Below are 26968 nucleotides of genomic sequence, written 5' to 3'. Positions count from 1 at the left end.
TGTTAGAAATAATATATAAATATTTTTTCCAAAATAAATAAAACCAAAACGAATTCAAAGATTGCTTTTCTAAGAACCTATCACATATGTTGTAAACTGGACATTTAAGGGATTTTATCATTTTGGACATCATTATTTGTCAGTGACCCATTGTTAGCAGCTTAAATCGTCTTCCACCTTAAAGAAACTCTCCAAACCAGCCCGTGGTTTCACACAGCCACGAGCGTTTGACGAGCCCGTGTGGCTGTGGGCGCTTGTGTTTCTCTCGCTCGCCTTTTTATAGCGTAACTGCGGGACTAGTGGCTGGTCTTTAATCAGAGACTGGAGAGGCGGGCCGAGGTGCTGACTGTAATGCGATAGCTGCGCCCGTCTTTAATGCTATTATATCCACATGCTGCTGCCGCGCAAGACTCGGCGCTCAAACGCAGAGACGCGCAGTGCCAAAGAGACAGCGCACGGAGTATCTCTATCACAAGACTTCAGTTACGGACCCTCTGCACTGAAGACCTTATCCGAGCTGCCCTTTTCTGACAGTTTTCCACCGTGAACAGTGTTTTCCACTCGAGCGTTTGGTGCTGGATTCTGTGAGGACGAGACCGGGAAACCCTTCATGTCAGTTAGATTTGAAGGCGAGAGAAGGCGCAGCTCACCTCACTCACTCACACGCTGCTATAGCTCGAGGAAATCAAGCCAAAATATGTTTTCGGTCTGAACTCTGGCTTTTAAAGAGAAAGTTGTTTAGTTTTAATCAGCCGTTTTCATTTCGTTGTCATTGCTTTTGTTTAGGATATAACTGGAGATGTTAAACAGCCAAGTCTGGGTTGAATTTACGCATCCAGCATTTTGAAGCACATCGAGAAAGCAGGCAGAAGAAATTGTTATCAGACTCAAGACACAAGTGGATACATCATAATTGGACAAGAACATTTTCAAAGAACATCACAAGAACTTCAGCATTTCTCCTACACGCATTGGGTGAACATCACCCAGAAAAGATGGATTTATTCACAAAGCTCTGTGGATCTTTACTTGTCTTGTGTGCGGCATTAGTTTATGGAGAGGAGGGTAAGTTTTTGTTGTTTTGCCATTTGTTTTTATCTTAATCAGTTTAGGTTTCCGTTTAACGCGTATGCTGTGTTATTGCAAAAGGAACTGCGACCACACTACTGATATTTCAGTTTCTTCTATGTCATTTTGGGTATTTGTTTTGAATTCTGCTTAGGTTTGTTTTCGGTACCTTACAACTGACAGATAAAACGGCAAATATTCAATACTTATTACCTAAAAAAATACAAACAATGATCTCAAAAAAGAGAAAAAAGAGGGGGGAACCCTGAAAATAAGAAAACAAAACCAAAGCGACAACACTAAGATGATAAGCCTCTGAAGATTTCAAAAGGTTTTAATGTGATGGGTGAAAGCTCACCGCGTGCGCTGGCAGTCTCCTTCCCGCTGGAGGTGAAGCGCGCTCGGCATGAGCTCCGACAGACGCCGCGCTTCATTCTGGGCTCCACTGCACATTTTCACAACACTATTTTGTGTTTGTTTATCTAATTAGCTGTGTAATACAGCTCATTGTTTTTTAGGATTCCGGGTATTTTGCTCTCAAACGCACAGATGAACTCTAGAGTAAATTACGCAGCAGATTCTCTTCATGCCACGAACGGGACACTAAATAAGGCCGCCTATCACTTAACCCTTAAACATGTAATATATGTATTTTTGACCGAGTCGTAACTCATCATTTACGGTGTTTTTCTAGTCATAGTGCTCTCATGTCATGGTTACTTATAGTCTTGATGACTGTATTTGTGCAGCCGCGGGCACATGAAGCACCTCCAGCGACTCTCGTGGAGAATATCAGCGGAAAAAATGTATAGAATGTATATAGCCAATTTGCCTATAGGCGATATATAGCACAATCTATGTATATTTGCACATATTTATATAGCCTATACACAACTAGATTTTGTATTTTTCACATTTCAATAGTCTTTATTTGACGTTTTACACTCCACGCTGGTGTTTCTCGATTTGACAGACAGGCTGTGCATTCAAACTATATCTTTAGCAAGTTTTATTAGCCTGCCTGACTGATAAAACTCACTTCAACTACTGATACATTGAGATATTTATAAGGTAAATCCTTAAAAAACAGTAACACATTTTCGCAAATCAGTCATGAATAATAATTACATTATTAACCTCGAAATTTGGGCTTTATAAATGAATAAACATACGTTTATATCATCAAATATATATTTGATGATAGAGTCGATGTGGTATAGTGCTTGTATCTGTCTCGGGTGAGAACTAATGCCAAACGGTTTGAAGGGGATTTTTAAACGGGGATTTTTTTTTACTGCTGTAGTCTAAACGTTTTGCGTCTAATATTACGTATCACGCGATCATTCTATGTCTCAAATATTTATATATTTCTCTCTCTCTTTTGTAACTTTTTTTGCATGCTTTTATACTCAGTTACTGTAAATATAACTATATGCAACTGCAAGCTGCCTCACAAAATAGATACTTTTTCATTAGTGTAACTAAGTATGTATGCAAATAATAACACTACAATATAAATTGAGTCATTTCTCTGTTGACCACATGAGTAACCTACTTGGGGGATTAGTTCACTCAAAGAACAAATACTGTGTCATCATTTACTCACCCTCATGATGATTTAAACTTCCCTCTGGAACACAAAAGGAGATGTTAGATAGAACAGTTGGGACTGACAGTGTCAGTCACCATTCGCTTCTATTGCATCTTAATAACATACAATGAAAGTGAATGGAGACTGCTGAAGTGTCCTTTTGTGTTTCATGGAAGAAAGTCGTTAAGGGGACTAGAAGTGTAGTTTTGTGTGAACTATTCCTTTTAATCTTTAAACATTTTTCCTTCAGTAAAGTTCTTTTGGACTAGCATTAGCTTTATTTTCCAACCAAATGTCGATGGCAGTGCTGCCAGATCCAACAGATCTGTGTTGGGATCTGCACCTGATCCAAGAGAGAGCTCTCCACAGGGGTCCTTCTAAAATCCCAGCTATCTTTCCAACACAAAAACAGTGCCTTAATTAGTCCTGTTAAGCTTCAGACGGTCTGAATCGGATGGATGAATGGTTTTGAGAGAGGAAGAATGACTTAACAATCTACTGCTGGGACAGGAAGCCCTGCTGAAGTGAGCTGGAGTCAGCAGCTGATGAAGCACACGCTGAACGATAGGGGGGCTCAAGCCTCTTATTCTAGTGCGGACAGAATGTAATAAGGCAGAACTCTAAGTGTCTCATCACTGCGATTTAAATATCAGCTATTCATCAGCAGACGTTCACTGAGTGAAAATGAGAAACCTTATTGACTTCCGCCAGTCAGCTGCTGATATTTTCCAGCTCCTCTCCCGTGGTGGCGGTTATGGCTGCCGAGCAGATGAGCCATGTGTGGTGATAGCATGTGGATGCGTGTGAATCTACATGTTTGAGCCTGAAAGACAGCATGTCCGGATGCTCTTCCATATTTTCCCGGTGTACCTACTGGTATGAGCGCAAAGAGCATGTTGTTGGCAAAGCCTTGGCCACCTGCACCTGAAGGCAACGCTGCGATTGATTACATGCTTATGCAGCTGTGCAGACACACCTGACCACCTGCAGATCCCCAACACGCTCCAGAGAAACTGCAGCTACTGGAGCAAACTCAACAGGTAGCCGCTTTGAAATCGCACTTTAGCACACATCGGTATCCCGATAGAGACTGCCGCGTGTCATGCCGAATTTCTGAGGGAATATGAGAGCAATTCTCTCCTGGCGCTGGTTGTTTTCCGTGGCGTATGGAGTGAATGGGATCTCTTTAAAGTTTCATCGGATCCCTGCTAAGCCCATTTGTCATGTTCGTTTTCTGCTGTTCAGTGGCCCCGAGCTTATTTCATTTTCCATGCGCACATCTTTGGTTTTATAGGCGATTGGTTCTGAGTTTCACTTTTGAGTTGTTCATCCAGCTCTTAATGTGAGTCACCTGCTTTTAGTCTGTTAGAGCTTCACTTTCTATGCGTGTGTGTGTGTGTGTGTAGCGTTAGGTTTCGTCCAGCAGCACCTCCTCTGAGCCCTTTATACCGTTGATGCTGATGAAAGGCAGATGTGGACTTCTGGCAACTTTTTTTGTGTGTGTTTGAGGTACTCTGTGTTCCTCTGTTCTAACACTGAGCTTGATACCAGTTTCACAGATGAGACCAGGGTGATGCATTTCATGTCTAATCTCTTCAGATTACATACATCCCAGTGCCTTTTGCAGAATAAGGAGCCATGAATAACATTTCATGTGCAAAAAAGGTCCATTGGCTATTGTCAATAATGTAGTGATATGCAAAGCACAGCTCACATAGAAGTCACTTTCAACCCAAGCAGCTTTAAGTTGGTGGTTACAAAGAATTCCTGTGACCAATGTGAATATGAGCAAAGCTGCCCTCATGCGAAACTCCCAGTCGCAGGATTCCTATTGGATTGACCTGATTTGCCCTCAAAATTCCGCAGACTGAAAGTAAATGTGACCTGTAAAGTTTGATCAGCAATCCACGAACCACAGAGTTTAAGCAGAAACAAAGTTTGAGTGATGGTCGAATTAGCTTCACATAAGTTTTTGCAATTTAGAATCAGTTTGAACTGAGATACACAACAACGACCATTATGTAAATCACTGTAGTTTGTTGTCATGTCTGCTCACTGCACTGTTTTTTTCTCTTTTCTGTCTCGTGTAATGGGTAATATTAGCACTCCCTCAGCAGAAAATGGGTCTGTAAATCAGCTAAAAGAAGGTCAGATATTTGTATTCGCTCCAGCAAATGTGCCGGCACTCGTTCACTCACTCTCGTGTGGCAGGCGCTGGAAAAGTGCTGAAACGCAAGAAACCCATAAATAATGCAGCTCCATTCTCGTTCCCCCACCCACCTGCTCAGCACCGTTTACAGTTACTTATGGCCCTAAAGCGAGGGGGCCGGCGGCAGGCCTACCCACCGGCAGCATCCTCAATCCTGCAGGAAGCGAGGCAGGGCGAGATGTCTCGTATGTGAAGAGAGCACAGGAGCGGGGTTGTGTGAATTGACAAAGTACTGACACCAGAAGCTCTGACAGGATGAGATCTGTGGCTGTTGTTGTGTGTACTCAGCAGAACACGGTTGTGTCGAATAGTGAGTGTTGTGTACTGAGTCTTATGCTAAGTGAGGATGGAAGATACTATTGATTTGCCCAACAATCAAATATATTGATTGCTTCGCCCAAGATTTGATTTTGTGAATTGAAGGATAAGTATACAGTTTCTATTGAACAGTGTGATATTCTGCTCTATTGTGACAGTATGACATTGTGACACTGAGCTCAACTTTGGACAGTGTATCATTTATTGTCCCAAATAACGCAGGGTCAGTTTCCAGGAGCATGCAGTGATTTTTTGTTTGTTGCACTGGCTGGTCTTAGACTTACACTGACACCTAGTGGTGTGGATGTAGAATTTGTACAGATATTTTTAGTTAATTTTGGCATTGAAAAAAAATTGGTTAAAATTGATAAAAATTGGTTCTGTCAGGATTTGATTTTGTGAATCGAAGGAGCTCTATTAGTAGATTCAGTTTCTATCGAACAGTGTGATGTTCTTTTTTTTTTGGTGTGCCAGCACTGTGAGCATAACTTTGGACAGTTTATAATTTACAGATTAAATTACTAGCCTATAGGTAATTTTACAGCTGCATACAGTCATTTGTTTTGTTGCGCTGGCTCGTAAGGCAGTTGCGTGGGACTTTTACTGACACCTAGAGGTGTGGATGTAGGATTTGCACATTATTTATGTCATTTTAGAAATGCACTTTTACGACTTTATTAAGTTTTTGTTGTTTAAAAAAAAAAAGTTTAATTATCAGAGGTTACACTGTGGTCATGTGATGGCTCAAAATGTCTGTCCCCATAAGTTGATCTGTTCCATGTAAAATTAAAAAAGCTATTATTAGCTTTTATCATTAATCTTACGTGAGTGGGCATGTTTTAAACACAAGAACTGTTCATTTCTTTACGTTTTCTTAAAGCTTTTTAGTAGTGCACCTTTGAAAAGTTCAGTGAATCAAAATTGTGTTTTATGTTTTCAGCGTAAATAACGTTTCCATTCCCCAACACATAACTTTCATCTGTACTTGGTGCATAGCTAATTATCCACAATAACGGCAAACATAGCCAAAGTCACACACACACACTGTTGACTCTGGCCCATTCGCCAGGGCTGCATACTGCTGTGATAGCATGTGGCAGAGACTGTAGATGGATAGACTCCTTTAGCAGTACAGACACAATAATTCGTGAGGCCACCACGCACTACTGCAGTATCTGTCGCTCTTTCTGCTCAGAGCGGAAATGAATCTCTGCACTGTCAGACTGGTTCTGTTGAGGCCCAGAGCTTAGGGAGGAAGAACACCTCCTAATGAGACCTGTCAGCACATGCATACACAAACGAATTGACCTGGAACGTATGAGAAAGGGATAATGCTGGGATTGTTCAGATGCAGCCTACAGGAGTGTGTTTAGCGCAAAACTACATATTTCCTAATTCAACTAGTCAGTGGGTTGCCTGAACGACTAGTCAGAATGTTTCAGGTTTATGAGATGCATTTACTTAAAGACATGGTTTTGTGTTGGAAAACAGCTGGACGGAGCGCAACAGACTGGAACACAGCACAGAGGTCTGAAGATGTGTTTCTAAAACTTGGGCTATTTTTAACTTGACATGCCGTCTTATAAATGCAGTGCTAGTGATGGGACACTCAGAAACAGCATGAGATGTGACGCAACTGATAAAGATGGCCACCGGCATGTCGGTGTCTATAGCAGTGGTGCTTTAGAAAGAACAAATTTAAATACTTTTGTGAGATGGTTTTTCCATGCGAACTGTTTGACAACTAAAGCACAGCACCATTAAAAATCCCAAACTATATTATATGAATCTGTCATCTTCTCCTAAGTGCAATCTCTGTTCCCAAGGAGTTTTAGGCACGTTTTTGCTTTTTTTTTTGGGAGTGCACCTCTCCCTCACCTTTTTGGTTTCAGCTCTCACAGGACCTATCATATTTGTTGGGTACTGAGATATGTTTGACTCCGCACCATTTTTTCATGAATGACTTTTGGGACTTCAACTTGTCCGTCCAACAAAGATCTTTACTGTTAGCTGCTCTCACAGCAGCAAAAATATTGCTGGTCAACCGTTGGAATCCTCCTCACACAATGGACAGACGAACCTGGACGGTGTATTTGTTGGATATTATCTCGATGGAACTCTCTACTTCTCGTATACATGGATCTAACGTGAAAACTGTTAATTCATGGCATTCAGCTTTTAATGTTGTCTTCTTTTCTAAAATCTTTGTAAAAATGATTTTATTGTAAAAAAAAAAAATAATACTATTAAAAAAATAATAAAAATTAGAATATTTTCTATTTAAACCAAATAAATGTAATCATAAATAAAATAAAAATATTTTACTATTAAAAAAAAAAAGAAGTCTAGATGAACTAATCTGTTAGACATCTAGTTTAGTCCACCATGGTGACCAATCTCTAATATAAAACATTGCACATGCAAAACAATGATTAAATTCAGTTGTTGTTAGGCTATTTTGTACTAAGTTTGTCATTTGAGGCAAGATGCGTTATTTTTTCATGTTTGGTGGTACAAGAAAACTTTACTTTTTCTTGAAGATTTCTTTACTGTTGCAAGCTGCAAATAACTGAGGGGCAGCTGGGTTTTAAATCCAGTTCAGCACTGTACACACCGCTATTCTCATCATAGCTGATTAAGATGCATTTTGCCTGGTTTAGTCGCAGTATCCGTTGAATGCAGTGTAAATCTGGAAGGTATGAAGAGGTCGCATCCTACCACATCAATCTTGTTTTCCGACAGTGATAAAGTCGGTGACTGCATGTGAGAGATCAAGTGTGCAATACAGATGAGTTGTAATTGTTCACAGAAAGCGATGTGGAAACCAGCCACAGACCTCAAACTGTCAATCAAAGCCCTCACTTCCTCTGAACGCGTTCCCAGCGTCCCCACTGGGCCACTATGTGTGATGCTAGAACATCAGCTCCGTGCATGTTGGATGCAGGGTATTTGTTGTGAATTTCAAGTAACGGCAGCAAAGTACATCCATTCTTGCTGGGCCACTGCTGGTGTACGATGAGCCGGACCACATGGAATCTGCCACCACAGAATTCCACACATTTCCACAGAATTGGAACGCCTGTGATCTGCAGAGTTCTATACATTTGGATTGCAATTCTTTCAACTGCAGTTTGATTGTAGGGGAAGTTTAAAAGGAACAGCTCACCCTGAAATTATAATTTTGTTTGCTCAACCTCATGTCATTTCAAACCTTTCTGACTTTCTGACTTCTGCAGAACCCAAAGAAGACATTCTGAAGAATGTGTCAAATCCTTTTTATCCATAAAATGTCTAAAACATAATTGAACTCCACTGACTTTTTTGCATCAACAAGAATAGCTCAAGAAACATTCTTCAAAATATCTTCTCATGGCAAGTTCTTGAAGCCATCTTAAATCATTCAGCGCCACCGCGCTTTAAAACATTTACATGCCGCCTCTCCTCGAACATGTGAGTTCGGTGCGTGCTGACATCGTAGCGCTCTAGCAGAGGTTAAACAGCTGTGCCTCAATACTATGATCAGAGCAATAATGAATGAGAGCCATATCAATTATTTGAGCTGTGGGAGCCGAGGGCTTGTTCGGGAAGAGAATGGTAAACACAGACATGGGAGAGAGAGAGCATGAGCGCACTATCTATGCGCTTTCCACACAGAAAGGCATCTTTGTGACTGATCACAACATTGGGTTGATCTTTGTCCTCAAGCAGACACACATCCTGTCACTGAATAGCTTGTCATGTGTGATAGAATGTTTTTTATTCTGAAGATACTGTTGAAGATTGTGGCCTAATGTTTGCAGATTGCTTGTCAGTGATATAGTTGTATACCAGATGACAGCTGGGACAAGCGCGTTTGACACTGGACACAGCAGATTCTTTTATTTCCCAGTTTGTGTTGATTTGTATTAAACGTCACGGCACAGAACAAAAGCCTTTAGTTGCTAAGTCATGACTGCTTCACTTATTGACTAGCAGAGGTCAGTTATTTCCTTTCACTCAATTAGAATCATTTGTGTCGTATTGATTCATGTGTACTGAATCACTTCAAAGAGCTGAAAAATGGCCTTTGAGGAGCATCTAAATTAATATAGATACACTATAGTTTACACGTTTCACAGTGCACTTCATTTGAGTGAAGCTGAATCATATTTCACTTCTCATCTACGCAGAGCCATGTGGTGGGCATTTGGACGCCAGTGACGCAGGATACATCACCACACCTGGTTACCCGCTGGAGTACCCTCCCCACCAGAACTGTCGATGGGTGATCACAGCGCCTGAACCATCCCAGCGTATCGTCCTAAACTTCAACCCGCACTTTGAGCTGGAGAAACTGGACTGCAGGTGAGCAGAAAAGGTTCTGAGGCTTTATGTAGCTGATAATTAATTAGGAAACTATGTATAGGAAGAAACAATGTATTTATAACCATCACCAATTCATAAATGGGAATATATCAAATCTGACAAGCCTGTATTTTATAAAGCCAAGAGGCGACAAGGCAATCTTGTTTACTTTCTTTTATATAATAAGTGGTATTTTTTTATTAATTCTGCTGCTTAATATGCTGCTTTAAAAAATGAGTTGATTAGGAAAGACTGCTGATGTTTCTTGCCTAGTGATTATTGGAGCCTTCCTGTGATGCCCTGCTGAGCCTGGCTCTAGTCGACATTACACACACTTTAATTAAATATCCTACAAACAAAGCTTCGACACACATTTTATGGAAACGTGCAGGCTTGAGCTCTCTTCATGTGTTTCACCGGCAGCCGTTCCAACTCCTCCCTCTGTTGGACAGCAGCAGTAATGCCAGGGTCAGGATTGGAGTTTCACTGTATTTTCACAGTTTGGGTGGATTTGTTTTAAAATGTGATTCGCAAAGTGGGAGAAATTCGATGGGAAATTCGCAATCGCTAGTGAAGACTTTGACATTCATGAGTCATGTTTTACAAACCCTTCTCGGCAGAGATACAAAGCCTGTCACAACCTGCCACTTCCAGCTCTCTCACTCTACTCACTGAATATTGCCCTTTGTCCTTTTGGCATTTATTAACATTCTGGATCTATTAATTATACATAGAAGTGTTATTAAAGAGAGATTTATGGGATGGCTTTTGACATTCCTTTGTTGAAATTGGAGCATTAATTTTTCAGAAGCTTTTGTTGAAAATGTCTTCACTGAGCACTTCCAGTGAGCACAGCAACAGAGAGAGAGAAAGAGAGATAAAAAAAAACATAGACAGGAAAGTCTGATATGTGTTTCATTCCAGCACTTTGCTTACCCCTTAGTGGCTTGTGCTCAGGATAGTACTGTTGTTATTTTCGTCTCTCGTTCTCCCTCCACCCTTGGCTTGATTGACAGAAGATGCGGCACGTTCCATTACATCACACATCCTTTTCCGTGCTTTCGTCCCGCGGGGGATTTCTTTACGCGTCCATTAGTAAACAGAACTCCATATTGAATCAGACACATTGTTACATTTGGAAAAGAGGAAAGTGGACAGTTTCCCAGTAGTTCTCAGGTTAACACAACCAGTTCTAAAACTTAAAACAGATGTTTTTTTTTGTTTTTTTTAACCTTCAGTCTTCACTCCCATCTGCTGCTCTTCTACAAATGTTCAGACTATATTTTTACACCTTTTGAAGACGATGTGTGTGCTGTTTGTCTTGTTTATAGCACGATGCCGAATGATTGCTAAGTTGGTTATGCATGTTTGAACAATATTATCTAGGGATGCATGATATGAAAAATTTGAACCGATACCGATAACCGATAATTAAGTTCTTCTCATGGCTGATACCGTTACCGATACCGATAAGTAAAATTTAGGCCCTAGCCCAGCCCTGGCCCGAGACGCTCAGGCCCTAACCCGGCCCACGTCCGACAGCTTATCAGAATTACCGGCCCGAGTCCGACCCGAGCCCGTCTTTTTTCCCCCCTTCTCCTAAAACAGTTTATACAAAACTGAACTATTTTAATAGCCGAAACAGTAGTGTGTAATGGCAAAATTATTATATTTCGTTTTGGTTTTTTTCAGTTAATTTAGAGAAACGTTTGGAGCATTTTTGTTCGTTAAATAGCCTATAAGTTTTTTTTTTTTTAAGTAACGACCAAGCGGCCAGCGGCATGAGCTGATCATAGCCTATGTTTGATAAATTTAGCCTTCTCATATCATCACGACTTGCCTAAAATAAAATCTATAGATATACTAAAACAGTTCAAGCCTATAACAATGTTTAAATGTTAAACCTGCTAATAATAATGTGCGCTAGCCTATATATATCTAAGTTTGTGCGGAGAGTGGAAGCTAAAGCGCGCTCTGCAGGACATGGAGGCACCAACGCAAACACTTGGATTTTTTTTCAGTGGAAACAAATTAAAATAGCCTACACTGTCATTTTATTTTATTATTTTTTTTGATAAAAGTAAGAGTAATACATCATTCGGACCTGTAAAGGGTCTACTTGTATTTGTGTGCACTCACAATACCAACAAAAGGTAGTTATTTTATAAAACAAAGAAAACAAGCATGATGTGCTTTCTGCCGTCTTGAACAGGAGCGCTTCACAAAAATGTGATCAATCCCTGTGAGCATTTAAACCACATAAAGGTTAAGTATGGTTATTTACAGCCTATGATTTGAGTGTAGTATTAAAAAGATGGAAGCTACTGTTATGTCTGATCTGTAGGCCTCATAAATGCACAAATTATATATCAGTCTCTTCTGTTTAACACAAAGCCAGATTCATCTCAGCTAAAATCATCACCCTAGCTCTCTTGTTTCTTTAAACTCCCTGACTTGTTCCCTGCTGCTTTTCTAGCGATTATTGTTTTTGTTGCTTGGCCACGCAGTTGAATTAAGGACAAAGTTGGGACTATGGAGTTCTGTTGGGGATCCAATACAATTGCAATTGTTATGCCTAGTAAACACAAGAACTTCTTTTATAAACAAGTCGTAAAATGATGTATCCATTAACATGCTTAAACACAGCCACCTCTGATTCTCGCATTAGCTGTAAGATAAAATTGTCACGCAACACCATACTGGAAGGTGTTACAACAAAATCTTTGTGAAGAGGAGAGATTGTTTAATTATGTTGTCGAGACTTACAGACGCAGGGCAGGGTGGAGTGAAAAAGACTTTTTAACATTTAATAATTCAGATTAAAATAACATTTAATAACAGCTCTTATTATGGGTGAGTGCAGTGTTATAGTGTTGTATGTATCATAAGCTCTCAGCCTTCACACATATTGTGGTATAGACACTTTGGGAAGGCTATTTATTTGATCTATGTTGATCCCGAGGTAGTAACTGCTCAGTATCTTTCTACTGGACACCAATCTGGCTCCATCAGCAGCTAAGCGCTATACTTAATTTATTTAACCTGAAGCGTTTTCCCTGTCAGATATGATTATGCAGCTCAGGGATCATATCCTGGCATCTCAGTTCTAACTGACAGATGTTTATATGCACACATGCTGAAAACTGGCTGCGCTACAGGTTTTCCCCTTTGACCTCATGAAGTTTAGTCTGCTCGTCTGCCACCGCACCCTTATGTTTCATCTTTCCACTCATTTCTCCTTCAACTCTGTCATAACCTCCCTTTTTTGTCCATTCTTTCCTCCTTGGTCTGTAATTCTCACTCCACCTCATCCACCCATTTGAAAAGAGCAGCTCTTACTTACATGATTCCCATACTGGTCTAGGCTGGTTTGGTGTTGGTTGATCAGTATAGCCACTGGTTGGCTTGAAGTTGGTTTACAAACAAAGCTAGTTGACTAAGGACTGGTTAGGCTAGTTAAAAAGCCTAGTACATGCAAAACACAATGATATCCACTGATGTTGCTTTCTCTCTCCTTCCATTTCCCGCCCACTTGTCCCCCCCCCCCCCCCATACATTGTGTCTGATTAAAATGACTCATCTCCCAAGGCACAGCCCATTCTCAGCATTGTTTTATTTCACATTCCCTGTTCAGCTCTCTCTCTCATCACACATAGATGAAGTAAACAGTGTTGATAGTCCAGCCACACTGTCACTGCAAACACTTCCTCCACAGATTTCTCCAGTGCTCTGCTGAGACTGTGGGTGAGCTCTCAAACAGTTGTTGCTAAAGCAAAGGATGCCACTTTGGAGGCAGTTCCTCTTTCCAAACCCTTGACAGGTATCCAGTGTTTAGAGCAGCATGGGACACTCAACTCACAACTGATTTTAGTAGAAGCTGAAATTAGCATGTTGCTAAGCTAATACGAATTACAATACAATTTCTGTTGTTGTATTGTGTATTATATTCATTGCTTATTAAACAATTCTTATTGCATTAAATATATTTTAGGTATATTTTAGATATAATAGATACGTGTTCATTACCACTGCAGTGCCTTTTCTGTAATGGATACATGCAGTGATGATACCTAAGAATTTGGCTAAAATAAAATATTTTAAATTTAGTGGGCAGTATAGTTGTCTCTCTCTGCATCCATAAACCATACTATTGAGCTAAAGTGAGCTGCCTATGTAGGCCCTGTCCCAAATTTCACCCTAAACCCTTGCACTCTTCCTCTGAGTCCTTTTTTAAAGTCTTTTGTGACTTAATGCCACTTCGACTGTCGGGTAGAAGTCTGCTGCTGAGCTCACCCCAGTGCGGGCTCGGCAGAAGTGCGGATCGAGGGCACATAGCGGCTACAAATCGCGAGCTTCCTTCTAAACACTAAAATGACGAATGGGACGCCCTATACAGTCTCGTGGACTAAACGGACACGCGGCCATTGTAAGTCCATAAGACCACAAGTGCACATGAAGTTTTCCATTTGGGACAGGGCTGTAGTCAGCATCATGAGAGCACTAATTATCCTGCCTACCTTTTGGAACAGACTTTGTGTTTGTTGCTCATCTTTAAATGGTTTTGGAGCACAGCCATTAAGTTCAGGAAAAGGATGAGTAGAAAAAGAGAGAGGAGCGAAGTGCACCATTTATTCTCCTGTTGCCAGAAAGTGTGATGAAATCCAGAGCATTCTGTCAAATCAGTTGGATGACAAGGACAAGATGTAATGCAAAAAAAAGTAAATCTATCAAAGTTACAGGTACGGCTCAGCGCTTACACGAAAGACACCATTTCACTTGTCGTACCGGCTTCATTCGAATTCACCGGATTGTTCCACGGCTTCTTGGCACAGCATCAGATGTGTCCCACTCCTAAAAGTTATAAATAGATTATTGTGGAATAAATATGATAAGCATGGGTTGATTTATCATGATATATCTGTAACGCAATCAGCAAAGCTGCTCGACTGAATGACATGGGTATAGAAACTGGGCTGAGCAGGTTCTTTCTCTCTCTCCTTTACCACTTTCTTACGCTTTCATCTTTTATCTGTTTTTCTCCTTCCCCATTCTTTGCACTTTCTTTTCCTCCCTATGGCACAGTATTCCTGTTGTTTGTTTCAGCTCCTCGGGTAGACAGAGGACGTGGCCCTTCACCTAAATACTCCTTACAGCAAGGTCAACAGTTCAAAAATAAAAAACTACCACATCTCCTAGACAACAAGTATGCCTATCCTTATTTTTAAGCTATAGAAAAATTGTAACACTGTACATCTCACATACACATTCATAATTATATGTGTCTAAACAGCACGCTTTGTATGCCTAGCAAGTTTGAATAGCACCTCACATCTTGGTTTTAACTAGAAGCTCCATTCTGCAAATGCAGACTTACAGGTGCAAAATGTATCTTCTTGTTAACAACCATCTTTTTGCAAAGCAAGCATAGCAAACATAGCATTGATAATTTCAAAGCAATTCATATTTGTGCTCTCTAAATACAGCACATACTCAAAACATAGCTCCTTGACATTTACACTTCTGTGACAAAAGTTTGATGCTCCATTACTTCTAAATCATTTGTTAACATTTGCAACTCAGCAGAAAATCCATACAAGTTAATCATCTCTCTCATTTTCCTCATTATCCTTTTGTTTAAAGATTCTTGTTTTCTCATCAACTTCATAATCTCTTTTAGTTTAACACACATCTTTTGATTTTCCTGCTCTGCCTTTGGCCTGCTTGCGCGGTTCCTCTTTTTGTCTCTTCTTGTCCTCCTTACTCCGGTAACGTTGGAGCCCCTGGTCTAAAAGATCTAAAAGAATCGCACACCATTATAGCCAATTTCCTTTACAATATATGTATATAGGTATGTTATGTATAATATATATTTATATATATATATATATATATATATATATATATATATATATATATATATATATATATAGTGCTGTGAAAAGGTTTTTGCCCCCTTCCTGTTTTTTTTGTTTTGTTTTGTTTTGTTTTTTGCATATTTGTCACACTTAAATGTTTCAGATCTTCAAACAAAATTTTTATATTACACAAAGATAATGAAAGTAAATACAAAATTTAAACAGTGATTTCATTTATTAAGGGAAACAAGCTGTCCAAACCTACCTGGACCTGTGTGAAAAATTAATTGCCCCCTCCTGTTAAATCATGAAAGAACTGTGATTAAATGCATTATTTTAGAAAGCTGAGTTACATTTGACTAGCCAAACCCAAGCCTGATTACTGCCAGACCTGTTGAATCAAGAAATCACTTAAATAGAACCTGTCTGACAAACTGCAGCATGCTTAAAGAGCAACACATCATGATATGATCTAAAGAATTTCAAGAACAGATGAGAAACAAAATAGTTGACATGTATCAGTCTGGAAAGGGTTATAAAGCCATTCCTAAGGCTTTGAGACTCCAGCGAACCACGGTCAGAGCCACAAATGGAGAAAACTTGGAACAGTGGTGAACCTTCCCAGGAGTGGCTGGCCTACCAAAATTACTCCAAGAGCGCAACGACGACTCGTCCAGGAGGTCATAAAAGAACCCAGAACAACATCTAAAGAACTGCAGGCCTCACTTGCTTCAATTTAGGTCAGTGTTCATGATTCAACAATAAGAAAGAGACTGGGCAAAAACAGCATCCATGGGAGAGTTCCAAGGCAAAAGCCACTGCTGACCAAAAAGAACATAAAGGCTCGTCTCATATTTGCCAAAAAAATATCTTGATTATCCTCAAGACTTTTGGGGAAATTTTCTGTGGACTGATGAGACAAAAGTTTAACTATTTGGAAGGTGTGTGTCCCGTTACATCTGGCGTAAAATCAACACAGCATTTCATAAAAAGAACATCATACCAACAGTCAAACATGGTGGTAGTGTGATGGTCTGGGGCTGCTTTGCAGCTTCAAGACCTGGATGACTTACTATAATTGATGAAACCATGAATTCTGCACTCTATCAGAAAATCCTGAAGGAGAATGTCCGGCCATCATTTTGTGACCTCAAGCTCAAGCGCACTTGGGTTATGCAGCAGGACAATGATCCCAAACACACCAGCAAGTCTGAATGGCTGAAGAAAAACAAAAGTCAGGTTTTGGAGTGGCCAAATCAAAGTCCAGACTTAAATCCGATTGAGATATTGGTGCATTGGTTGATTTTTTTTTTTCATACTGTATACTTTTGCTTTTTGTGTTGTTTTTATTTTCTTTATTTGAACAAAATAGTATAGAATTTTTAAATCTGCCATTTATCAGTTACATATACATATCATAATAATAATAAAGTAATTATCAGCTTATTATATCAGCTAGAAATTGTAATATGGGAGTGTTCCTAATTTTAGCATTGGTTGATTTTATATTTTATGTAATTTTGATTTATTTATTTGATTTTGATTTTTTTTTACAAACTTACTGTATTTACAGTACTCAAGTGTTTCAGAGTACATTTACAGTAGCACACTTCAAATGTTTACTTCACTGAGGAGAGCCGAGTCCTCAACGTTCGGTGACGTCTCTGTATTGTCTTCTGTGAAGAGGGATATCCGAACTGACGATCGCCCAAGAGCATTTTTAGACCTCTCAACTCTGGCAACATGCAGAGTCGTGATCACAGACCCCGGGACACCTCACCGTCTCCAGCTGGGGAGCGGAGACAGCTGCCTTTGTTTCTGTAGTAACCTCACAGGGGACAGTAGTGATAGTACAGGACGTACAGACTAGCCTCTTAGTTGCTCATGACTGACGTTGAATGTCTATGAAAGGAAAAAATTTACACAGCAGTTTCCCCCACTGTCTCTCGGCGTGGGGCTTTATCCGTGATAGATTTGAGAAATGAACACATCTAACCTCACAGCTAGATTTCCTCTCGAGCGAGGCCAACAGTAGTGGATGATATCATCACTCGGTGCGGCTCCCCAGGGGTCCTTCTGATCAATGCGAGTTTTCCGCTTGTAATGAAGAATCAATGGATGGTGTGAAGCTGGACAGGACTCAGGGGGGTCAGGCAGGTCTCCCACACATATCACATCATTCTCAGAGTACGGGCGTATCTGTTATGACCGTTATGAGCTTGCTGTACGCTTACAGGGCAGATATGAAAATGACAGCATATGTTCAATCATAACTGGGTATATATAACAAAGTATTTTCATTCTTTATTGGATTCAGTAGACTTCTGTCTGACATTTCAGATTGCAGTAACAACTCTACCTCTGTTTCCTTCTTCATACCTTTCCTGGTTTTATGACCAAATATATAGTCGATCTGAGCAGTTAACATTTTAGAGGCACTTTCAGTATTTTAATTCTTCCACTGGGTAAGATTGAGGTTTTTAGGCAAAGCCTGTGATTATTTACTTTCAATCAAAGGGTGAAGCAAATCTGAATCTACTCATCTAAAACTGAAAGATATTTTAAAATGTGGGGGGTCAAAATGTACAAACATGATATCTTTTTTTATATTTTATTCTAGGTGTAGTAGTGGGCAGTGCTTGAAGTGGGCCGGTATGCACCAGTACGCAGTACCGGCACTTCTATATTTTAGCCTTTAGAGCACCTGCACTTTTTTGTGCGTACCGGCACTTCTGACATGTTGCCGGTACTCAGAATAAAATCGTCAGGGTCTGGGTGATTAGGCTATATGTTCCCATATATGATTAGAAATTATATAGAGACTATGTAAATCACACTACCCAGACGGGATCACCTCTCATCTCGACCAATCACGTGAATGAACGCAAGCAGAGTTGGTCTACTTCATTGTGTGGTGCGCGAGAGCATGTCAGGGGAGGCGCGCAGAGTAGTATAATAATAATTAATTATTGATAACTAATTTGAATCAGTACTTTATAACGAAAATCATATCTTAAAATGAAAAGAAGCAGACTTTTGCAATCACATCATTTTAAACCGTAAACTCTTGGAAAGTCCAAGGATCCAGTGAACGAATTCAAACAGTATCTCAAAACAGCGCTAATGTAGAGTATCGGCACTTCTTTTTTTCCACTTCAAGCACTGGTAGTGGGTTTAGGAATGGTTGCTGTAGCTGTCCAGTATGTGGACAAGTTAGTGTTGTTGAATGGCTAATGCTGTGTGAAGTGGTTTTGATGACAAGTGATTACATGAAAATCCAACTAAAATCCAGTGGAGCATTTAATCTAACAAGTCAGTTAATTAAAACATGCTCTAGCAGAGAATTTATGGTTTTCTAACTGGTTTTGTCCAACAAGTCCCAGATTTTGCTTTGGATATCAAACGAGGACTCAACATAATCCCAAACGTTAATCTTGCTGAATGTGTTTTGGTTCGTATTTTAATTTTGCATAGTCTTTTATATCAAACAACTTGGCCACGTTGGCATCTGTCTAGCTTCCAAGTCACAAATGAACTTGTGGCAAAATACCATAGAGCTTGATTGGAAACACATTTTGTGATGTCAGTAACAAAGCTATATGAGAAATATTTTCTTGTCTTTTTTATAGTTAGTTGCATTTTAGAATTTATATTTAGCTAACAGTATAGTGGTACCATATTATTATAGTTGTTAAAACAGTTATAGTTATTTTTAAATGAATATTATTATTTTTTTCACACTGTACATTAGGATATCTTTGAATTGTGTAAAGCTACTTGTGTAATGCTGATTTGATTTTTGTTATAAAGACCAAGGTGTTTTTTTAATTGTTGTGACATACATAGACAGCATACTGTGTTTTACCTGGTTAGAAAACAAAAAATACCTCCATAAATTTGAAAAGGCAAAACTATTCTAGGGTGCAAATACTGCATCATAAAGGTGGGGGTATGTCATTTCCATTAATGCCACCAAACAGGATTGCAAAAATAATTAACATAATTAATATAACATTTTGTCCCATCATCATCTTCCTTCAGTTAAGCCAATTTTGGAATGACGGCCTAGGTGATCCACTAAAGACAAAAAAAAAAAACTATATTGGAGAATATAAAAACTAAAAATGTCCTTCATTTTAAAAAGTAACTTAATATTTGACTCTCATTTGCAGTATGTTGCTATAAGACACAAAATAGTCTCAAAAGTGTGTCAGCAAAATTTGTGCATTTGCATTGTTAGATGACTGGATCTGCAGGGGACGACTGATACTTGATAAGTTTGTGCAGGTGTGAAAAAGTGTCCTGGCTCATAGATACAATGCGTGAAAGGCACTTAACATGCGGCTCTGATGGTGGAGGAGGGGTACATCTGCAGAAACTTACTCTGCTGTGGTCAAGTCAAACACACACAAACACATACACAAGCTCAGGGTGCCAAAGCCTGTGTTTACCCTAATTTGCTGGTGTAAAGTAAAAGTGAAAACAAGGAAGAAGAAAAACAAGTGGAAACATGGCCAACAGAGTAAACAGAATCAATCATTGACACACAAAAACTGTGGAGTTTACGTAGTATGAACACATTTTTTGGGGTCGGTCAACAATAACAGAATTCTTACCCCAAACAGATTCACCATAGTAACAACATTCAGTAATAAGATCCATGAAAATCAAATTACCCTCACATCCAAAGCAAATACAAGCGAGTGTTTTGTTGTTGTTTGCTGGCCATGCGACTGTAATGGTCTCACACAGCATGTGTCCTTAGTGTTGTAGCATGTCTGTGTCTTCCCTTGTGACCTAGTTTTCCCCGTGTTGTCTAATTAGTCATTGTGTTCATCTGTCGGTCCTCATTATCTGCCCCTTTATAATGAATGTTAGTTTGTCGGTTATTATTTGAAGTTCTTGTGTCTGTGCTGTTGGTTTCCCGAATCTCCTTGTATCAGTTCCTGGATTGTGTATTAAAAGACTGTTTAACCGTTTCTGCTCCTCGTCATGCGCTCCTGTGATGAATCAGAAAAAGTGCGAGTAACTTTTAAATCTGTACTTATTTGAAATTAAAAGCATCTAAAATTTCAAAAGCAAACTGTGTTTTATGTGTCCAGAAGTTTATTTGAGAGTGTTTGTGTGTGTTTAAGTCTGGTTAAAGACAGCTGCTGGCGTCTGTCAGATGTTTCCTCTGTACTTTCATCTCTCTGGCTGTCATGTTTTCATGCTTTATCACAGAGTGTCCTGTCAATTTGAGGAAAGAGACAGAAGTGCGGGTTGAGGTGGGACGTGTTATCAAAGGCACTGAGGAGGCATGTTTGATTGGAGGGTGTTTGGTAGCTTCAGCTCCTGAGATATACTCTTTTATTCTTACAGACTCTGTGAACCCGAGAAATACAAGACAAACAGACAGGGTTGAAGGAATTAAGATGTTAGTATGCTTAAGACAATTTTTGAATGCTGAAAGTCAGACAGTTTAAAAAAAGTTTAAGTCTTTAAGTTTCTAGGCTCTACAGAATATAGAAAAAGGAATTTGGTACATTTAAAGAATTTGTACAAACAAATTTCATTTTAAAATGTATTCAAATAGAATATTTATTTATTTTAAATTGTTGTAATATTTTTAACATTACTGTATTTGGTCAAGTAAATGTTGCTTTGGTGAGCATAAAAGACTTCATTTAAAAATCTGGTAACACTTAAGAATAGGGAGCACATATTCATTACTTAAGAATTTTCCATCTGGATTAAGGGATCTCAAATATGGTCATTAATATGTGCTTTATAAGTACTAATAAACAGCCAATATGCTAGTAATATGTATGCTCATAAGCAGCTAGTTAATAATGAGAACTGGTTCTTAAAATAAAGTGTTACAGAAATCTTATCAACCACAAACTTTTCAATGGTAGTGTATTTTAACCCATAATAAAGAAAAAATACTTTATTATCACCCTAACATGTTCGATAAGCATTCAGCAAGCAGACAAGGATACCGACTTACTTTCTGACCACATTAGCTTATGTCTCATTTGTGTTTTTAATACATTTTAGGAAAAACCTATGAGACTTGATTTAGCACGTCAATGAATCACAACTGAGAACTCCATTAAGTCTCCCCAAACTATGACAGAGCAATGCATTTGTCCTCTAGGAATACGCTGAATAAATATGTCAGAGGAGAGAAAGCATAGCGAGGGGTGAGAACCAGAAAGGCGTAAGTGACATTTCACCAGCTTTACAGGAGAGCCAAAACAAAACTTTTACCATAGTTTGATCTGACTTTGTGTACTGATTTCAATTGTTTATAATAAAAATTTGTACACTCATGGATGACAGTACTTTTTCCAGTATAAAGAGCTCATTAAGAGCTTTCATTGATATATATATATCTCCATTTCACCAAAAATGTCACTTTACGCCCTTCTGGTTCTCACTCCTTGATAGTTTCTTCAAGTCGAGGCTCATTGATTTCTCTGTCTCTGCACTTGTCTCTTGAGTTGGAGCAGTGTTTTAGACAATGACTCTCTAGCGCTGAAGGGTACAGATGTTCGGAGGTTCCACAGGCTAGCTGATTTGGTGGTTAAATGAGGCACAGCTTGCTGTGTTGAGTCACACTCATCTGCTAGTACAGCTACATAAACCTCAGCCTTATTAAAAAGACAGCACTGTGCTAAGTAGCAGCGCTTTTTATCCTCGCTGTCTGCCAGCTGGACCCAGAATAACTTCTGTCTGATGTGTTATTTTACAAAGAAACTCTTTGATTCACATTTTCAAACGAGAGATAATACACCTTTTATTGGCTGTCTTTTTATTTCTTTCTTTTACTCTTTCTGGAGCTGTTTTTAATTTACCTGCCATCAGGTCAATTTTTAAAAGCTTTTCAGAGGAAGAATCTATTTAGTAACCAGGCAGAATATGTTAGGTGTGTATAATTGACATAGTTTCATATTTAATTGAGATCAAACACCTTTTAACCACAATTCCATTGTAATTTCTTCTGGTAAGGTTGTTCATATCTTGAGAGCTGACGGGGAAAAAAACTAAACAAGAAAAGATCAAACTCATTATGTAGCAGTGGCAGAACCGACATACCTTTTAACACTGTGTTCTATCTAATGTGTTTACAGTCATGCAAAAATCTTTTAATTGCTTTCTGTGAGGAAATATTATGGTTTACTTGGGTATGCACAAAATATTGCTACCAATATTAGAGATAATTTTTTATTTATTTATTAGTTAATATTGGGTATATATATCAGATATTTAATCATGCATAGCCATTTAAAAAGCTATAAAATAATTTGCAAACACTAAAAGTAAGCTTAGATGTGAAAGTTGAATTTTTCATATCATCACTTTCATTTATGTAGCAGTTAAAATGACTGATTTGAATTCTTAGTGTTTTATTTTTATTTATTTAGACACAATAGTATGATTTATCAGTTATTGGCCATAACATGAAAATAATCATCAGCATCGGACAGTGTTTCTAGCACACAATCTGGTATCTATTCCCATTTAGCTATTCTCATAGCTTGGGGAACATTTCAATTTAACGGTTGCCTAATGCCCTTGACCTCTTGTATAAACATCTCTGTGTTTGGTCTTATCCATAGGTATGACTTCATTGAGATCCGGGATGGGAACTCGGAGAGCGCTGATCTGTTGGGGAGGCACTGCAGTAACATCGCACCCCCTGCGATCATCTCCTCAGGCTCCGTTCTGCACATCAAATTCGTCTCTGACTATGCCCACCAAGGAGCAGGGTTTTCGCTGCGCTATGAAATCTATAAGACAGGTAAGCGTGTGCTACCCAGCAGCATGTAGTTTATCAAAAACAACGCAGTGTCAAAGCCTCGCCTGCTGTTTACGCATCTCTCCTGTGTGCTTTAAGCAGGAGTCTTCTGTTCAAGCACTTGTACTAACAAAGCATTTACAGTGTGGGTAGAGTTCATGTGGGTCCACTGAGCCTGTAGAGAAAGCAGGATTTCTGTGTCTCTCTTAACACGTATCACAAATTCTTCCTTCAACACAGGAAACATGTACCTCACCTCTTCCTTTATCTACCCACCACTCCTTGCAGCATGGGCTTCTATGTGTCAAATCCCACCTGCCTCAGAATTGTTGATTGGCTTTTGTCAGTCGGGGGGAAGAGTCCCCATTGGTCAGCATGGTGTCATCGACAGCCCGCCATTTTTATTACTTGTGGTGTAGAGGTGTAGCTTCGCTTTTGTAAACTGGAGGGAAAGGCTCTGATTGGGTAATTCAGAAGAAGGAAGACAGGATTACCATTTATTACAAGTTCCAAATGGCTTTTATGGATTGGAGGGAAAAGCTGTGATTGGTTATTGGATCAAATGCAGTAGGTCACTATAATCTCCTTTGGAGTGGTTTTATAGTTGGAGGTCGTAGGAAGGTCATGCACCATTCAGAATGCCTTTCAAATTCAATTCAGGTCTTTAATTTAAATTGAGGCAGCAAACAGGTTGCATAATTGCAATTTGAATTTGAATGTGAATGTAAGGAAGTAAAATCAAAATAATTGAAATTCATGACTGTAATCTTTAAATACAAAAGCAAAGTTTATCTACACAGCCTTTACTTTTTTCCTTAAGTCTTGAGAGAAAAGATGTAAAAAAGTAAAGTAAACCTTGAAGTTTATATGGATAGATGGGTGGATGAATTGGTGGATGGATAGATAAATGGGTAAATGGATAGGTAGATAGATGGAAGATAGATAGATGGGTAAGGGGTTGGATGAGTAGATAGATATTGTGTGTGCTTTGCAATTTTGAAAAGTCAATAGAAAATTGTAGTTTATATATTTCTTCATATTTAGGCTACGTCCACAAAAAGCCAGAGCTTTCCCTGTCTGATCTTTTTTTCCCCTCGTCTCAAGAAATATCTGCGTACACATGAAACCACGAAACCGACACAAAAAATTGTAGTATACATGCCAGACCAGCACGTGGTGCTGTAATTCTGTCACAGAGATACACTAAAAAACGGAGAAGAAGACTTGGACTATGCGCATAAACCTTGCGTGCGGTATACAAACGAACGTGGAACAAAACGTTTGTTAATCTGTGTTAATGTTAGTTAATAAAAAGACAAACGTTCAGTGTTTGTTCATTTTTTTGTTGCTGTTATGCGACGTAGGTGTCTGACTTGGTTGATGACATCATCGTTTTAGAAAATATACGGATTTGCCGTACACCCGAAAATGCAAGGGCATTGTTTTCAGATTCATCCACTCTGGGAACTGTTTCAAAAAATAGCAGTTTCGCTTTCCCAAAACACTGGATCCATCAGGACGAAACGCCTATACGATACAAAATGTATGCGTAGACAGCTATACGTGTCTCCATTTTGATACCTAATACGTTTTTGTTGCTAAAATATCATTTTTGCAGTGAAATCACTTTGGGTTGTTTTGTCGCTACTATGTTTGAACGCTCTCTGAGCAGCCAATTTTACTGTAGCTGACTTCTGATGCCTTCTTATACTGCACGATTTCTCTCTCCTTCACGGAGCCTGGTCAACATGCACAAATTCAGATCAAGGCGGCTGCTGGCAGGCAAAATAAGCAGTGTGGAGACATCCCTTGTTCCTTTTTCAACCTTCTGAAAGCATTCCGAGAATGCCTCTTTAATTGACTCCTGATCTACCCTCCCCTGAGGTCAGCCGGGGAAGGGCAGCTGGGGTTACTAACACAACATGTGTGATGGTGTTTCCTCTTAGTTCCCCACAGTAGTGCACTGGGACAACCCATGCAGAGCAGCTGTCATGAAGCTGGAGGAAGGCATTGGTCGGAAATTACCAGTTAGCAGTGTGCAGTTGGTGGGTTCAGGTCTACAGAAGAGGGGCAGTTTCATCTTAGGGACCAAAACACAAAAGCAAGTCCTTAATGAGATCCACCAGATGGATGACAAGCTAAACTCACTCATTAGTGTGGACGAGATATCAGTGAACGCTTTATCGCGAACAGAGGCCCCACACCTCCTGCTTTACGGAGGAAGTGATGACACAATCCGTTGAGTGTGATCTGATAGTGTGAGAGCTCCATAGCAACCTGGCTAACGTGGAGCAGAGGTACGAAGGGAGACAGTGATGAACGTTATAACAATGGCAGGTCGCAGGTTTTTTTAATCATAAACAAGCAATAATGATGAGACCCGTTGGCGTGTGGAAGCTTGCAGTTGCCATGGCATTAACAAGATCTCATTATACTCAGAGGATGCGTGTGAAAATGTGTGGGAGTGTGTGTGTTGATGTGTGCGTGTTCAAATACAAAGACAAAGACATTTTTTTTGGACTGAATTTTGATGAATTTGAAAAAGTGTTTGTTTATGACTCAGTGATCTGGTGTTATATGAAGATTCTTTTTATCATAAATACCTATATTTGTCAGTAACGCACCTGCTCTGATGCACAGCACTTAGATTTTGATAAATGGTTAAAATATGTTTTACATTTATAAATATACCATTACATTTTTTTTATAAATTTTATTTAAAAAGAATGCAATGAATTAATCAAAAGTAACAGTAGATATTTATAATCTTACAAAATAATTATTTTTCAAATAAATGTTGTTCTTTTAAACTTTTTATTCATCAAATATTCCTGAAAACAGATTTTCTACAAACAAAAAATGCTTATTGAGTGTCAAACCTACCTGGTCCTATGTTAAAAATTAATTGCCCCTCCTGTTAAATTATGAAAGAACTGTGATTAAACATTATTTTAGAAGCTGAGTTAAATTTGACTAGCCAAACCCAAGCCTGATTACTGCCAGACCTGTTGAATCAAGAAATCACTTAAATAGAACCTGACTGACAAACTGCAGCATGCTTAAAGAGCAACACATCATGCCGCGATCTAAAGAAATTCAAGAACAGATGAGAAACAAAATAGTTGACATGTATCAGTCAGTATTATATTTTTTAATAATATTTTAAAATGTTAATGTTTTTACAATATTTTGATCAAATAAATGCAGTATTTGTGTATGTATATTATATAAATACATATGTATACATATTATAATTGCATACTAATGAATTAAAGAAAGAACATTTTGCAAAAGAGAGGGGGAAATGAAAGGAAAGGAAACAGCAGCAGCAGCAGCAATTGAAACCATGCCAGAATCCCTGAGTGCAAGTGTTGTTTATTTATATTGGTGAGTGTACTGGACATGTCCTGGCGTGGCCATGGCAGTTTTCTCTAGCAGCGATAGGGATCTTGGGTAAATACACAGCCTTAGGTGTGTCCGCCTTGTGCTGCACAGCCTGCTGGTTAGAAACACTGCATCAATTCCCCACCTCCTGCGGCACACATCAGGAAATCAGTATTTTGTCGCCCTTGAGCCGCCCAACAGCTACCTGTGCCACCACGCTTGGGGATTTCAGCCCCTGCCCTTGAGAGCAAAATGATGTGTTATTTCTTCAGCTGTCTGAAGCTTTGGCCAGCTCCTATCTTGCAGAATTAATGTGCACAGGAGGAAGAACTCATGGGAAAACACCCCAAACCAGACAGTTGTTTTCAAATGGTCAACATCAGGCATCCTTATTATGCTGTTTAGTTGCTGCATTC

General features: G+C 39.2%; 1 protein-coding gene across 1 annotated transcript in view; it reads left to right on the top strand.

The window, feature by feature from the left end:
* Nucleotides 1-374: 374 nt before the first annotated feature.
* Nucleotides 375-26968, top strand: part of LOC306876866 (neuropilin-2-like) — a 76143-nt gene continuing 49549 nt past the window's right edge. Inside the window, exons 1-3 of the mRNA XM_079428302.1 lie at nucleotides 375-1065; nucleotides 9356-9530; nucleotides 22990-23171. Of these exons, the coding sequence (XP_079284428.1) occupies nucleotides 996-1065; nucleotides 9356-9530; nucleotides 22990-23171 (427 nt within the window). The 5' untranslated portion in view covers nucleotides 375-995. The remainder of the gene's footprint in view (nucleotides 1066-9355; nucleotides 9531-22989; nucleotides 23172-26968) is intronic.

The sequence above is a fragment of the Barbus barbus genome (genome assembly GCF_936440315.1).
Source record: "Barbus barbus genome assembly, chromosome: 11".
Taxonomy (NCBI): domain Eukaryota; kingdom Metazoa; phylum Chordata; class Actinopteri; order Cypriniformes; family Cyprinidae; genus Barbus; species Barbus barbus.
The sequence above is the reverse complement of the archived record's forward strand: the minus strand, read 5'-3'. Positions and strand labels throughout refer to the sequence as shown.